General features: G+C 50.3%; 2 protein-coding genes across 3 annotated transcripts; one reads left to right on the forward strand and one right to left on the reverse strand.

Moving 5' to 3' along the window:
* Positions 1-563: 563 nt before the first annotated feature.
* On the forward strand, positions 564-5,354 carry LOC119284771 (deSI-like protein At4g17486). 2 transcript variants are annotated; one of them, XM_037563936.1, is made up of 4 exons: positions 564-811; positions 2,620-2,837; positions 3,908-4,195; positions 4,813-5,354. In XM_037563936.1, the coding sequence occupies exons 2-4, from the start codon at positions 2,624-2,626 to the stop codon at positions 5,055-5,057; spliced, it is 747 nt and encodes a 248-aa protein (XP_037419833.1). In that variant the 5' UTR covers positions 564-811; positions 2,620-2,623; the 3' UTR covers positions 5,058-5,354. The 2 variants fall into 2 exon arrangements, with proteins under 2 accessions (XP_037419833.1, XP_037419832.1); XM_037563935.1 differs by lacking the exon at positions 564-811 and adding an exon at positions 852-1,084.
* A 1,596-nt stretch (positions 5,355-6,950) lies between these two features.
* LOC119284772 (homeobox-leucine zipper protein HOX12-like) lies at positions 6,951-8,397 on the reverse strand. Its single transcript, XM_037563937.1, has 3 exons — positions 8,141-8,397; positions 7,686-8,020; positions 6,951-7,520 (listed from the first exon to the last, which is right to left on the reverse strand). Exons 1-3 carry the CDS (start codon positions 8,229-8,231, stop codon positions 7,251-7,253), a joined length of 696 nt encoding a protein of 231 aa, XP_037419834.1. The 5' UTR covers positions 8,232-8,397; the 3' UTR covers positions 6,951-7,250.
* Positions 8,398-15,001: the final 6,604 nt, after the last annotated feature.

The raw sequence follows: 15,001 nt of genomic DNA on the forward strand, positions 1-15,001 counted from the left end.
AATAATTAAGTTCCACATGGCACCGAGTAGCCAAAGATTCCAGAGACGGTTCTCGCGCAATTTGTCAATGATGAAAAACGTCCAATTGGCGACGACATGCGCACCAAAAACCCGGAGAAAAACAGTCAGTGGCAGCCTGATCATTGCGACACGAATACATCTGTAACCTTTACGGGCCGTTACATTTTAAGATTACGGCCAACACATACATGTATGACTCTCTGATTTAGCATGCTTGAGTCAGGGCCTCTTTGATCCTCTGTGCTACAAGAGTTTTATCAGAAGCCTTTTGAGTCGCAGGACGTCTTTATTTTCGTGAGAAAGATTATGAATTCAAAAACTGCAGTGCTACTAGAGATCAACGGAGCTCATCTTTAATTCCATTTCGTGCCCTGAAACCCGCCGGAGCGCAGCCCTCCACGGCGGCCGCCGGTCCTGGTCTCCCACGCTCCAGTTAATAATGTAGGAATAAAAGGCAGAGCTTTCAAAAAAAGAAGCGAGGGGACGGAAAAGACAAGGCGATAAATTACAAAGACGACCCCGAGCGACGGGGCGGCCCCCTCCTCCTCGGTGCCTTTCCCCAGCCATCACGAGTCCCCTCCCCTCCCCGAACCCAACCAGAACCAACGCCACTCCACCACCACAACTGCGCCTCCCCCCCAAGGATTCCCTCGGATACCTTCCCTCCCCTCCGCTCCCCAGCTCCAGCTCCCGCCCCCACGCCGCGCCGTCGCGGCCGGGCCACGGCCATTGGCCTCGCTCCTCCCCTCCCCTCCCCGTCGCCCTTCGGCCGGCCTCCGTCTCCCCCGCGGTAAGCCTGCAGCTGCTTCCCAATCTTTGACTCCAGTGCCGCGAGATCTTGGCTTGGATCTGCGGCCCCGTGTCTTCCCCGGGCCGTCTACTCGTCGAGTTTGCTCGCTTCTTGTTCTCGATTCGGCACAAGGAGCGCGCGTGCAGGGTGGAATTGCGGCCGGGCTGGTCATTTCATGTCAACATCCTTCCTTCTTTTGTCCCCCGCCTCAGTTCCAGCACGCGCATCTCCGTCAAATTCTTCTTTTTGGAAGAGGGGGTCGGTTCACTTCAGGTTGGCAGTACTAGTACCAAACGTAGCTTTCGCTGCAGCAGCTGCAGTCCAGCTCTGTTTTATTTCTAGTACCGAAACAGTTGTTGGAGTTTGGGCGATGTAGCTGTCCCTGGAAGCCCGAGTTTCTCCTCCCCAGTAATGGAGTGGGCCGGTACTTGAAAGCCGAGCTGGCGCATTGTTGAAAAAGAGCCATCTTATTCTTTTTCCTCAGGTGTTTGCTTCAGGTCTAGATTTGAAGAATCATGTGGCAACGTCACAAAAAGAATGCACATGCCTGGAACTTCAATATGGGGTAACCATTGCCCCTAGCAAAATGTAGAAGCATCAAGCTTCAGTAGAGGGTAAAGCTAGGTAGAGTACATTGAGTGACAGTGGAGAAACAGATCCGATCTGTTGGCTCTCTCTGTATGCAACTCTGAGCTCTCTATATAATCTTACAGCTCCAAATTAGAGCTTGAAAGCATGGGCGCTTTGAGTCGGTAGGATTCGATTACAATGTTTGAGTTTTGCAAACCTCTGACCCCTTCTCTGAAATTTGTAGCAAGACTCGATTACATTTCCCCTCAGTTGGAGCGAGTGTCACCGTTGTACCTTTTAGGGGGTTTAGTTCAGTTTGGTAGTACCAAACTACCAATCGTTGTGTTCATAGCACCATAGCAGTTTGTTTACTTGTACCAAAACAGTTGTTGGAGTTTAGGTGATGTGTTACGCCACTGTCCCTGAAAGCCTGAATTCCTACTTCGCAGTAATGGAATGGAGCGGTACATGGAACCAAAGTTGGTACCTACATGGCTGATGCATTGTTGAATTTTTGTTGCTGCTGTTGCGTGTTTGCCCTGAAGTAATTGTTGCGACTGTAGATTGAAGGATTATGCGGAACCGTCACCAACCAAATGTTGAAGAATCAGACTCTAATATAGAGTTGCTATTCTCACCAGCAAAATGTGGAAGAACTAATATTTGATAGAGGGTAGATCCAGCCAGCTAGGTTGAGTACATTGGGTGCCCATTTGTTTGCTCTTTCATATAGTCTTTACCCCTTCAAATTAGAGCCTCTTAAAAGCGTGTGTGGTAGCAGCCTGTGCGAGCTACTCAGCTGCCAAAGGAGTGAGCTACTCAACTCTGTTCTGTGGGAGCATACTAAGAAACTCCTAGCATTTTCAATTAGTCCAGAGATTTCAGATTCCTACCATGCAGCTAAATCTAGTGCACATGTTGTAGTTAAGGGAGCTTAGACTTGTTAAGCGCATGCTAACTATTTCCTTTCATATTTCACAAAGGTGGGCGGTTTAACACATTTTTCAGTTTCCTGCTTTTATTTTACAAGTCCTTGAAATTAGATTTAGCCTCTTCAAAAATAAATAATTCATTATTTAATCTTTATTTAACTTTTAATCGCCCCTTATTATTTGTGTAGAATGAGAAGTTGTTAAACTACCTCGGGAAAACCATTTCAGAGAAAGTTGACGTTCTCAATTGTTGATCTTTCTGAACTAGATCCTTCATATATTGATATCTGACTTTATTTTGTGAAGGAATATGAAACTAAGGACAAAACGACCTGGATGGAAGTCCCTCGTGCCTCTGCAGTTGAGCAGGAAATCCACCATGCGCTTCTTTCTGTTTCCCAAGGTTCAGGCATCCGGTCAATCTCCAAATGATACTCCGGTTTATCTTAATGTGTATGATTTGACACCCATGAATGGCTACATATATTGGGCAGGCCTTGGTATATTTCACTCTGGCATTGAAGGTACTTATTTGTGTCAGATGCATCTTTTTAAGCAAACGTACTATTTATGCACCAGTTCTTTTCATTCTTCTTTTCTCATTTCTGTTTGGTTTCGAGTTATAAATCCAACACGACTTCACTGATGCTATATTAGTCACCATTTCTCCTGGATTGTTCAGATCATTCCAACTAGCTCATAACGGCTAATGTTAACTATCAATAGGCTGCAGCTTACTTTTATGTACCATTCTCCAATCAAGTTGTTACTTACTCGACTGTGCATTAAAATAACAAGTAATCCCCTTACCTGAACGACTCATGTCTGCATAGTGGAGTTCTAGGTAAATAATAGCGCTTATTTTGACCATCAGGTTTTTGTGGTTGTAATGCGACTAATGATATCTTTGCCACCAGTATCATAGCAATTTAGCACACGATGCTTCAGGTGTTCATCTAGTACAGATTTTGGCATAGCCTATATAAGCTCCATCATGTACTCATATGTGCTACTGCTGCTGTTATTAGCTCATATTGCTACACTCATGTATAGGCATAGCCTCTGATCTTTTATTTCTTTTGGTAGAGATAAATATGGGATGGTAGCCTATGTTTTCCCTTCTACGAAAACTATAGATGAATGAAATAATCTTTGCCTCTCTTGATTTTGAGGGACCGCTCTATATGGCATTATGGCTTAGACTTCAATCTTTCTTTCCCAAATGGGTAGCTTCGGAAGGTGAATAAATAAATATTTTTACATGTATACATATGTAGACCCATCTCTTAGACATGAGGTAAGGATCTTCCTGGATCCCTTTAGTCCAGTGTCCGCTGCCAGGACAAGAGGATGGATATTTAGGGCTCTCTCTAGAGCTTTTGTTAGCTTTAGCTTATTCCAATTGGGTCTGCTTGTGAAAAGGTGGAACAACAATTAAACCTTTATTCAGGTCCTCTAAAACAACACCAAAATCCTACCTGGCTCTTCTGTTTTACTGTCCTCGTGCAAATCAAACTGGACAATTTTTGTGGAGTACAGAACTGATCTGAATAACATTGTAGTCTGATTGCCTTTTTTTTTTCTTCACATGCAGTTCATGGCGTCGAATATGCATTTGGAGCACATGATTATCCCACAAGCGGAGTATTTGAGGTAGAACCTCGTCAATGTCCTGGTTTCAGATTCAGGAGATCAATATTCCTTGGTACGACGTGCTTAGATCCCATCCAAGTTAGGCAGTTCATGGAGCTACAGTCAGTAAACTACAATGGAGATTCTTACCATCTTATCATGAAGAATTGCAACCACTTTTGCAAGGATATGTGTTACAAATTGACCGGCAGCAAAATTCCAAAATGGGTGAATCGGCTCGCCAGAATAGGTACCATAACTTAATGCAAGCACTAATGCTTATTATTATTAGATGGTCAACTGTTTATTCCAAAAGGATAGGCAGTTGTGATAATGTTGAGTGCATGGTCAGAATGCATTGAGCACTTTGACAATTACGGCCATCATTCTTGCTGATTAAATTCCATTGCCACTTTATTTTCTAGAAATGTAGTTTACCAAATTGTTGTGTAAAGCTGTACTTTTTGTGATCACATCATCTGCTAGTGCAATTCTGTAATCTTTACAGCGATTGGACTGGAGACCTTGATAGATTAGGAAAAGAATATAACCCTCCACCACACAAAAAAAGGCAATATATGACGGTGCACTTGACACCTGATCTTGTTGCAGCCTAATCATCTGCTAGATATTTGAGAAGTCTCTGTTTTCAGTTTTAAACAGGAATTGCATTCAGCATGGGCCAGCTTCCGCACAACATGAAACTCTGAACATGTAGTTCAACTGTCCATGGTCGGTGTAGTTTCATTTCTTGTCCAGATAAAGTCGTAGAAGAAATGAGATTCTTGTCATGTACATCAATTATTATTATTTTTGCTTGTTTTCCTGAGGTCCTTAAAAACTGACTTTTATCCCTTTTTCCTACAGGTGCCATCTGCAACTGCCTCCTCCCGGAGTCTCTCAAGATTTCCCCGGTCGGCCATGATCCAAACAGCCAGCCCGAGGATTCAGAGAAGCGCCGCCTGCGAAACCCGTTAAGCTGCTTCTCCTCCATCTCGAGCCAGAGAGCGCTTCCCCCGTCTTCTTCCCCTTTCCCTCCATCGCCCGTGAAAGAGCCCATTCTGAGCTCTTCATTGAGGAAATCCAGCACCGCGTCGCTCAAGAGTAGGTAGCCTGCGTAACTTTTGAGACCAAGTTGGCTAATTCAGGCAGCGGCGGCGCATCTGGACGGTGCCAGTTAATTTCTCTCTCTCTCTCTCGGTGTCAGCCTAATGCTTGCTTGTTGATGTTGTTGTTTGTTGTATCATGTGATGTAATCCCCGTGAAAAGAGTGGCTAAAGACAGATGTGATTTGGGTGAACGAATTCACCTCGATTCCACCCGCTCCCTCCCTGTACTCCTGATAGACTGTCGGCCAGATTGGATTTGTATATTAGTCTCTATCTATTCTTTCAGTTCAGTCTCCTCTAGTCCCTGTCTCATCGTACCTGATATCTTCCTCCTGTTGTCACATCCATGCATGCTTGTGTTGTCATGTGATTTTTTACCTAGTCAACTGTAAAAGCACAGACCAGTCTAGTTCAGCAGTAAATCAGCTAGCCTGCCATGTCCATATGCAGCTCACCGCATGTGGTTTTCTGAAAGATGGAGCAGTGTAGGCTCTAAATGAAGGCACATGCCAGTGGTCAGTTGAGCTGAGGTTGAGACCGGAAGTCAGTAAAGGTGGCTACAGGCGTACCACGCCTACGCCGGCGGATCGGATCTGCATCTCAGCCATACAGGTGTTGCAGCCGCGCTGCGAGCGTACAATTCCGCGGAGTGGCGGCGTGCCCACCAAAGGATAGGAGAAGAGAAGGACGAGGAGGGAAGGACAGCGAGCACGACAGTTTGCGGGCGCTGAAAGCTCTGCCCCAGTCTCCAATCTCGTCGTACGTAACGTAGTACAGCTCCAGGGGGGAGGCACCTCTCGGATAAGAATGCTCCGATCCTATGATGCCCCCACGACTAAGCAACGCCAAAGCCAAAGCCACGCCCAGCCCCCCGGCAACCTGCGTACGTTGCGTCCCCCACACGGCCACGGCGGGCGGGCGGGCGGGGGCCATAAAGCCGGCGACGGCGACGGGGCTCGACGAGGACGACGGTCGATGGCTCCCTCCGGGCTGTCCGTCTGTCTGTATGTGTGTTTTGTTTCTTCCCGTTCGTCCGTGTGCGGCCAAGGACGGAGGAGGAGGGTCCCTGTCAGGCGCGGTGGATGACGGGCGACGATCGGTTAGGTCGTGCGCGCGCTCGCTTCGCGGTGGCACGTACGTACGTGTTACTTTGGAGTTTTGATCCGTCATTTCATCCAGGCCGATCGCCCGCCTTTTATCCCTTTTTTACAGGGCTTATCCACGCGGGAGAATGGCTTTTCAGGCGACGGCTGGTTCGGTTCGCTTCTGCAATCATTAGCTCCGGATAACATGGCTGCGGTTTTTCTACCCTGAGCTCGACACGTCCGACGTCTACTCCTACTAGGATAGGAGATGCCACGTTTATGCGGCTAGCTGTACGTACGTGAGCCGAGCACCAACTCCTGCTCTGTTCCTGCTATCTCATGCTCCGAATGATGCCCAGCGTAAGCGTCAGTGCCTTGCTAGTGCTGCCACTCTCCTGTGCCGCCAGTTACACATTGTTGACGTATAAATGTATTGCATAGTTTTTTTTATATCAAATCGGTCTTTGATTGCATTGACTAAAGCATGCACTTCTACATCGTATCAGAGTCAAAAGGTCTTAAGTTCAAGACCCAGCTGGCTGTAACTATTTTCGGTCCATGTTTAGGCCTGAGAGCATGCACTTCTACACACACAGAGAACAGCTGCTGATTGAAAGACGGAAGGGATGTCATCAGGTGGCATTTCCCCCTTCATAATAGTATATTCTTCTGTGATAAAGCCCGCCAACTGAGGTGAAGCCCAGTCAGTTGGGCCGAGGCCGACCCCAGATCATCATCAAAAGCAAAAGAATACAAATGGGGACTGCACATACGCCTTGTGAGCTGTGATCACGCCATTAGACATTACTACTAGTTCAGCTCACGATAAACCACTTGCATGATGATAACCCGTACATAATATATACTTACAAAGATTACCAATTCATAATGTACATGGCTTAGCAAATAGTACGTACTACTACTGAGATTCTCCGTTAGGGCATCCACCCATTGAAACTACCACCAATACTACCCAGTTCTGACTTGCTGCTACTACTGCTAGTACGTGCATACGATTGCCCCGCAATCCCGGTTGATTAATTAATTAATTAACATTGATTGAGCATAGTAAACTACCACTAGCACTGTTCTTTCACCCCCTCTATCCGGATCAGCTGAACTGATCGTACACCCCTCCGAGGTAGCCGCCGGCCGCCAGGTCCATCATGTAGTTGGTGTAGGCGTACTCGCTCATGTAGGTCAGGTCGGTCTCCACCTCCTCCATCCCGAACTGCTGCCCCCCTACCATTGCCGTCACCGTCGAGAACGACGAAGAGCTCGGGCTGCTGCCACCCCCGCCGCCCGTTGCCGCCGCCGACGCCGCCATGGCCTTGTTTTTCTCCTCCTCCGTCTCCGCCAACCTCTCCTTGAGCCTCAGCAGCTGCATCCATATATACATGCACATGTTAGTTCAGCACAAACCAGCTAGCTAGCTACGTATAGTACCCAAGAGTTCTGTCATTTATGTGTGTGAAGTGTGAACTGCAGCTAGCTGCATGGCGTGAGTAAAGACAAGAGACTAGCCAGTCGGACTGTTGCGCTGTACCTCGGCCTCGAGGCGGCAGTTGTGGACGACGACGGCGTCGTGGGCCGCGCGGAGCTTGGAGAACTCCTCCTCGATGAGTTTGCTCTTGTAGCGGGCGCGGCGGTTCTGGAACCACACGGCGACCTGCTTGGTGTCCAGTCCCAGCTCCGCGGCGAGCTGCACCTTGCGCGGCGTCTCCAGCTTCCGCTCCTTCCTGAAGTTCATCTCCAGGAACTGCGCCTGCTCGTCGCTCAGCCTTCGCTTCTTCGCCGCGTCGTCCCCTCCGCCCTCACCACTCGCTGCCTGCCTCGCCCTCCGCCTCCGCCGCTGCCGGCCGGCCTTCTTCTGCTCTCCGCCTGCACCATTCACTTGAGAATCAGCAACAGCATATTGCGGTTGAACACTCGATCGAGCACTTACGTGCATATGGATGGTGCGCTAGCTAAATCAACGACGACATGGATGATTAAACTTACCGGAGACGACCGGTGTGGCGTCGTCCGCCGGGAAGCTGTCCGGGAAGACGAAGGAAGGGAACAGGAGCCTCTCTCCCTCCTCGGAGCTCATCTTTCCAGCAAATCAAAGCTAACAGCAACACGAGAATACTTCTCTCTCTAGCTAGTGCCCGATCAACAAATACTAGTATATTTGATCGGCTCTGATCGATGCTTTGGGCTTTGGGGTTGGGATATTTTGAGGGGCGAGAGCAGATGCTGTGTTGTCCAGTGACCGGTGTCCGAGTCTGTGAGCCTGGAGCTCGGCCGGGGGAATTTATAGAGGGAGAAGCGAGGGCTGAGGAGAGAGGGGCGTAGTACTGGCACTAGGAGTGGTAGATAGGAGTTGGGGCTTAATAATTCGTCGTGTGGGGAGCCACGGGAAAGCGATGCTGCGTGTGTCGCGCTGTGGATTGGTCATCATCTGCCGGTAATAGTGATCGATAATCAGAGTAATCGTGTGCTAGTTTTAGATAATGGAAAATGAAACGGGAGCAGGGTAAAAGCGACCGAGGGAGTGAGCTTGAGTGACATGCTTACTACGCACTGTAAATCATCTCCAATAGAGGCGCTAAATTTTTTTGCGGCATCGAAATAGGGTTTTAACGCACGAGGATGAGTGCTTTTTCAGGCGCTGCAAAATTTAGCGTGCCGCTGTAGCGCTTCACCAGATGCAGTAAAATTCAGCGCGCGCCCAGCCGCCGCTTGGAAAAAATATGAAACGACACATACGGAAACATTTACAGTTCAAATTTATAGCATAGTTCAAGCCCCAAACCACAAGCAAGTTCATACGATGCTAAATAAAACTAGATGAAACGATGCTAGACTACTTCCCGTCTTTCTCGGTGGTGTAGTCCGACAACGTAAATGCATCGAGTCACCGAGGATCTTCATCGTCCCATGTCGACGCATGTCCTAGGTCGATCTGGGCTTCTGCCAGTTCCATCCGCGCACACTTGTCCCCCCGACGCACGGCTCGCTCCGCCCTCCTCTGCGTCCAGAACTCATTCTCGGCGGTGACATCCTGCGGTAAGCGCTTGCGCAACACCGCCATGGTGTGTTCGTCCACCTCGGCGATGAGGAGGGGGCGCTCCCGCCTATGTTGGAGGCGGCGATCCTCGTCGCTGATTAGTCGCGGGGGAGGTGCGAGATCCTGCGCCAGGCGTGTCCGCACTCGAAGAAATTCATCTGCGGCCGAGGCCGCCCGAGGCGCCACGCCGTCGTGTCGTATGCGCCGGCGGCCTCGTGGGCGGTGTCGAATGTTCCGAGCCCGAGGCATGTATTGCCGGAGCGGATCTCCGCGTAATGCACGCGGAGGGGCGGAGGCAGACGCCGCGGTAGCCCGAGCTGCTCTGGGGACACGGTGGCATGGCGAGGCGCTGGAACCGATGGAGGAAGAAGACGCGGCGGCGCGGGGCGCTGAAAGAGGTGTGGCGGGAGAGAAGTTTCTGACGGTTGGCGGGCGCAGGGGCGCGGCTTATAACCCAGTGGGCTGGGCGTCGCGCGACAAAACTACCGCGCGCGCGCTGTCGCTTTTTCCCGCGCCCGGGTCAATTTATTTCGCGCGCCAACTTTTCACGCGTCTGCTGGTGCGTGTCGCACGGCCTCTCGCGCACGAAGCTGGACGGTTTTTCCAACGCGCCAGTTGGAGATGCTCTAAGCGGGTGCTGATCTCCCCAGATTAACAGCACAGTGCCGTCTTTTGGCGACAAGGACGCACGCACTACACTAGCCGGACGGCCATCGATGGATGCTTGTGGCGAGAACTGTGAAATTCCCGCGCACTTGTAACTTTTTCACCGACGCAGATGGCCGCAACAGTATTACATATTACTAGCACGTACGTGCAGCTAGTGCACACAAAAAAGAAGGCTGCTAAGCTTTGACAAGTGTGCAATATTACATATGGGCGCATGCATGCACGCACGCAGCCAAAGTTGAAAGTGAGTGCTATAGCTAGGTCGGTAGGGCATGGATCATGGAGCGACACAGATGGCTCGACCGATCAGCTACCGCCCGAGCCGAGAGTTCGGGACGCGCAAGTTACCACTACCACCCATGGATCGGGTCAGGTGGAGCTTTAGTTTAGCCTAGCCCATGGGACGGGTTGTGTCTGTCGGCCTCCGGGGTCCGGCCGGGAGACGACGAGCACGCCTAGCAAGGCCAAGCTGCTTGACGTCAACCAGACCCATGCACGCACGCACGCTCGCGCTGTACCTTTCTTCGAAAAAAGTTTGGCGCGGCTGCATGCCAGATATCCATTCCCAAGTGTGCCGTGCCACACGCTTTGTTTCATATCGCGCATAAAGTATGCCTGTACGTGTGGATAGGGCGATCGAGCAGCCGACGATCCATCCAGCGACCATGTGAAACATCCTCCCGATCGACCGCTGAGTGATTTGACCGGCCAGCGCGTGCGTACGTACGTACGCGTGTTGGCGTGGAAGACGGGTGCATCGTCCGTCAGCGGCCAGGAGGTTCCTTCCTTACGGCCTCTTCTTTCTTCTGTATATCTAGTAAGTATAGTTTACCCCTACCCCTTGCGGCGCATCGATCTGTCCACCTCTGGCGTGCGACGACGACCCGTAAAGCTTGTGTGAACAGTGTGCCTTTTGGGCGACACGACGGATCGATGGATGGGTGGCGCGTCCTAGCTAGGCAAGGGACTCGATCAATGGCGGCTACATTTTTTGGCAAATATATCTCGCAGCATTTGCGTGCTCGTGTACCTGCCCTTGCTAAAAGAGTGGCATGGCCAATGGCCGGTTGGCAGCTCGGCACGCAGGTGTTCCACTGCTCCAAGGAACGCAAGCACTCGTGCTGCATGCATAGCCGAAAATTAATGAACAATAGTACAATTACAACACGCGGTAGTACTGTTTTTTATCCAAATATCCATGCATGCATGCGGGCGTGCATGGTCAAACACTATCAATGGAGAAACTTTACAACTACGGTGCTCTGCAGTCTGCACGAGTACAGACCTAACGACCAAGCTGGGAGAAGAAGAAAAATACGAAATGGAAGGACAAACTAATTAAGTCGCCCTTGATCAGCCGTCGTCTTCAAACAGAGAGCTCGATATCAGAAACTGTCCTCCAAAAGGCCGCTCTAGGTTATTAAGAAGTTAGGCGCGTACGTACGTGTTACGTGCATCGCCTAGCTATATTGCCCCTATGCATGGCTAGCTTATCATTTGATTTCGTTTTCAGTCGTACGTCTCCCGCTTGCTTTCGTCTTGGAAAATGTTGGCTCCTCCCTTCCAAGTTACTGCTGCGTCCATACCCCACGCGACTGCTTGTGCTATGTACGTGTTGGCGTTCCATAGGCACCCCATCCACCGGACAAAGACAAACTGCCGTACAAAGTCCAACCACACGATGTTGCAAACTCGAGTACGTTATCACATGACCAGTACAATTTCCCTATGAAAATAAACAACTGCATTAGTCATGTGTTGATTAATTAACTCGCCACACACAATTTCTTGTTTGGCATTTTTTTAAACACAATACATGAACGCCCATCCCTATAAATACATCCACACAACCCTATCCCCGTAGGCATCTTCAAGAGATCGAGCCGGCAGATCTCGAGATTGCAAAGTCGCTACATGCATCTCGTAGTCGACGGGCACACCATACCACCGAGAAAATAGCGACAAAGAGACTGAAAAAATCTAGGAAATATACAAACATCCATGTCAAGTTTAGAACGTGAACCCAAGTGGCCTGGTTTCACCACAAGGTACATAACCATCTAAGCTAGGCTTATTTCACATTTACTGTTTAGTAATTGCATGTATTAATTATTCCTACTCCTACTATCCTACATGTTCATACAAATTTTAGCACTTACTTGACACGACTTACCACCGTACTAGTTCAATGTTATGATATGGATCCCCCGGAGGATCTAAGCAATGATAAGTTATATATAAAGATAATTATCTTTTTGCACTATCAAAATTATGAAACACTTGGTGGACAACCACTTAAAAACTTCCAAAAAATGCAGTTATTTGAACTAACCATCGGATTTCAATCCTACGGCTCCTTCGTTATTCTTCAACCTAGCCACAACCATCCACCCTCCTGACCAACCTAACAAGATGCCACGTCGTTCATGAATGCCCCATTACCGCGTCATGTCACCACGACACCGTCACCCAACTGCCACCCATCGTCACACCGACCATCCCTCTAATCCTACCACGTCTCTAAAATCTTCTCTGGCATCGCGAACCTCCCCCTCCCCCACCCCAAATCCATGAAACTTCCTCCGCTCCACATCGTCATCGTCTCCCGCTCGATGAGCCTGAATCATGAACTAGTCGCACGGTCTACAAACCAACCTAGAAGTTCATGATTTTGCAATCACCTATTGTTCTCAGGAGTTTGGAAGCTTTAATTTTCATATATAGATAACTTCTCATGTGCACCAATTCGAAAATAAAAACCGGACATGCACTAGTGGTATTGAGGCAATACTTTGCTGGTCTTTTTTTACCAACTTTGTGCGGTATAGACTTTTACCTTTGCTGTCACTGTGAACCATTTTCTTTTCTTCGAAAAGGGGCGCTTTATCACTGTGAACCATGGTGAAAAAAGCTAGTTGTCGCATTTGATGATTTGATGTTCCCTTTAGAAATTGGCCTGAGTGCGGATCAGTTTAGTCAGCTAGCTTTGAAGTAGTGACCAGTATTAATTCCTTTTTGGCCGAGTGACGGATTTGGACGTGGCTGAGACATATATTCGCGGCCGGCGTGCGAGCACAGGAGGCGCCAAGGGTGTGTGTGGCCTGGTAGCGTGCGTGACAACGACCTGAGAGAGTGAGAGGATGGCGATATATTGCACATCGATCCATCGGAGAATTGTTTCCTTCCCCACATGAAAGGTGCATGCACACGGATGTCGCAAGTTCCAAACGATTGCTGTGACTTGTCACTTGTGTGAGAATACATGTTGGTTTTGCAGAGGAAATGCCTCACAATCCATGATTTTGATGCTAGCAGCTAGCCCATGGATGTCAAGTCGAATAGGTCGATTTCGCTTTCATTCGCAGGTCAGCTCTACCCTGATAAAAAAAATTGTAAGATTTCCACCTTTTTTCTCTCTCTCGTTTCAAAGTCAAAAATTAAGAACGTGTAGAATTTATGTGCACTCATCATCAAAAAATAAAATAAAAACAGTACACGTAAAAACAGGGTTGACATCAAACGGGCCCGGATCGATCGGCGAGTGTCTGCTGATGGCATAAGACTAGCACTCGAACGTCAGTTAATTTACTCTATCAAATCAAGATCTGGTCTGGCGCGGCCCCAATTCCGCGCGTGGCGCCATCTGAGGAACAGCAAGATTCGACGTCCGTCTTGGAAACGGAAATCCCCCCTGCACGATTAATCAACACCGTGTCCAAGTGATACGTACGACCAGCTGCATGCTTGTGTACGCGTGACCCACGTACATATAGAGACGAACAGGGGACGCACGGGCAGTGAACACGACTGGCGAGAGTGACGACAGCCTCACTCACTCGCCACCATGAGAGAAGAGAAGAGAGGAGACACAAGGACGACGTGGGGGGCCGCCGGAACCCGATCGAGCGAGGAACTACTGGTAAAGACTAGGAGTAGATAAGAAAGGCAGCGCGCAATTGGCCAAAGTGGACACTGGCTGTGGGTCGCCATCGGTGGCACATGGGACGCGGCCCCGGCGTCGCCCGGGGCCGTGCGCGGGGGGGGGCTCGCCGTGCCGCCACGCGTCGGCCGCTGCGGCGCGTCCGGCCGCCCCCCTCCCCCTCCAAATCTCCTGTTGGCGCACCATCGGAGGCGCAGGGGCCGGCGCAGTCCCGTCCCGGCCTTTCCGACGAGAGCGACGTCTCCTCTCTCTCTCTCTCTCTCTCGCTCGCTCGCTCTGGCGGACTGACGCATCCTATCCACGCCAATGGATGGTGAGCGCCCAGCGCGCGCGCGCACAGGACATGCCGCGTGCGTGGCCAGTCAGTCCCACTCCTAGCTACAGCTGCTTGCCCTGCGCGCACTAGCCAGGGGCCGGCCGACCAACCCAGACAAAAGCCGGCCGGTCCAGCGCGCAGGGCAGCTCTCGCCGCCTGCCCCCGTGCCGCCACGCCGCGCGTCCATGCGTGTGCGCTGCATCTGGCCCTGCCGCTCGCGCGCGCGCGGCCTGCAAACGAAATGCAGCCTGGACCGCCGGGCGCATCAATCGCACAAAGCCGCCGCCGGCGGTCGTACGTACGCAGCGCAGCCAAGTGCACCAGATGTCAGCGCCCTAGCATACGCAGCAGTCGCGTGGAATGGGGGTCCGGTTCCAGCTCCAGCCACAGCACCCGTTTCCGTTTGTGTTGCTTTGCGGTCGCTGCTCGTCGCTGTCGCTGGCTCGAGACGTGTCACCCGTTCCCTCTCATCGCCATCCATCGCGGCTAGCTAATCCCAAGTCCACAGGAGATGGACAGAAACCTTTGCTCGACTCGGCTAGCTCATCGCTTTCGCAAGGTGCGCACGCACACACACGCACGCACGCATCGCGCATCGCATGAGTGAATCGCACGACGGATCACCGTGCATTTTTGCCTTTATTACCGTCGTCGTTTTGCCTTTCTATTTCACGGAAACAACAACAAGTGACCAAAGTAGCTGCATGGCATGACTAGCTATCCCCTGTAGGGGGTTGCTATACCTATACGTGTACATATTTTTTTTCGCGAAAACACATGTACATATATGGTCAGGCGGTCCCAAAGCTGCATATCAGCGATGAAGCCGTGCCGAGCTCGGATAAGAAGGTGATCCGTTATTTTTTTCTTCGGCTGTGGTCATCG

Source organism: Triticum dicoccoides, chromosome 4A (genome assembly GCF_002162155.2).
Source record: "Triticum dicoccoides isolate Atlit2015 ecotype Zavitan chromosome 4A, WEW_v2.0, whole genome shotgun sequence".
Classification (NCBI taxonomy): domain Eukaryota; kingdom Viridiplantae; phylum Streptophyta; class Magnoliopsida; order Poales; family Poaceae; genus Triticum; species Triticum dicoccoides.

Excerpts from the sequence above, each read along its gene's own strand:
- LOC119284771 (XM_037563935.1), top strand. The coding sequence starts at position 987 with ATGTCAACATCCTTCCTTCTTTTGTCCCCCGCCTCAGTTCCAGCACGC. Across the intron at positions 2,838-3,907 it reads ATTTCACTCTGGCATTGAAG|TTCATGGCGTCGAATATGCA; the intron begins GTACTTATTTGT and ends CTTCACATGCAG. Across the intron at positions 4,196-4,812 it reads GAATCGGCTCGCCAGAATAG|GTGCCATCTGCAACTGCCTC; the intron begins GTACCATAACTT and ends TTTTTCCTACAG.
- LOC119284772 (XM_037563937.1), bottom strand. The coding sequence starts at position 8,231 with ATGAGCTCCGAGGAGGGAGAGAGGCTCCTGTTCCCTTCCTTCGTCTTC. Across the intron at positions 8,021-8,140 it reads CGCCACACCGGTCGTCTCCG|GCGGAGAGCAGAAGAAGGCC; the intron begins GTAAGTTTAATC and ends TGAATGGTGCAG. Across the intron at positions 7,521-7,685 it reads ACTGCCGCCTCGAGGCCGAG|CTGCTGAGGCTCAAGGAGAG; the intron begins GTACAGCGCAAC and ends ATATGGATGCAG.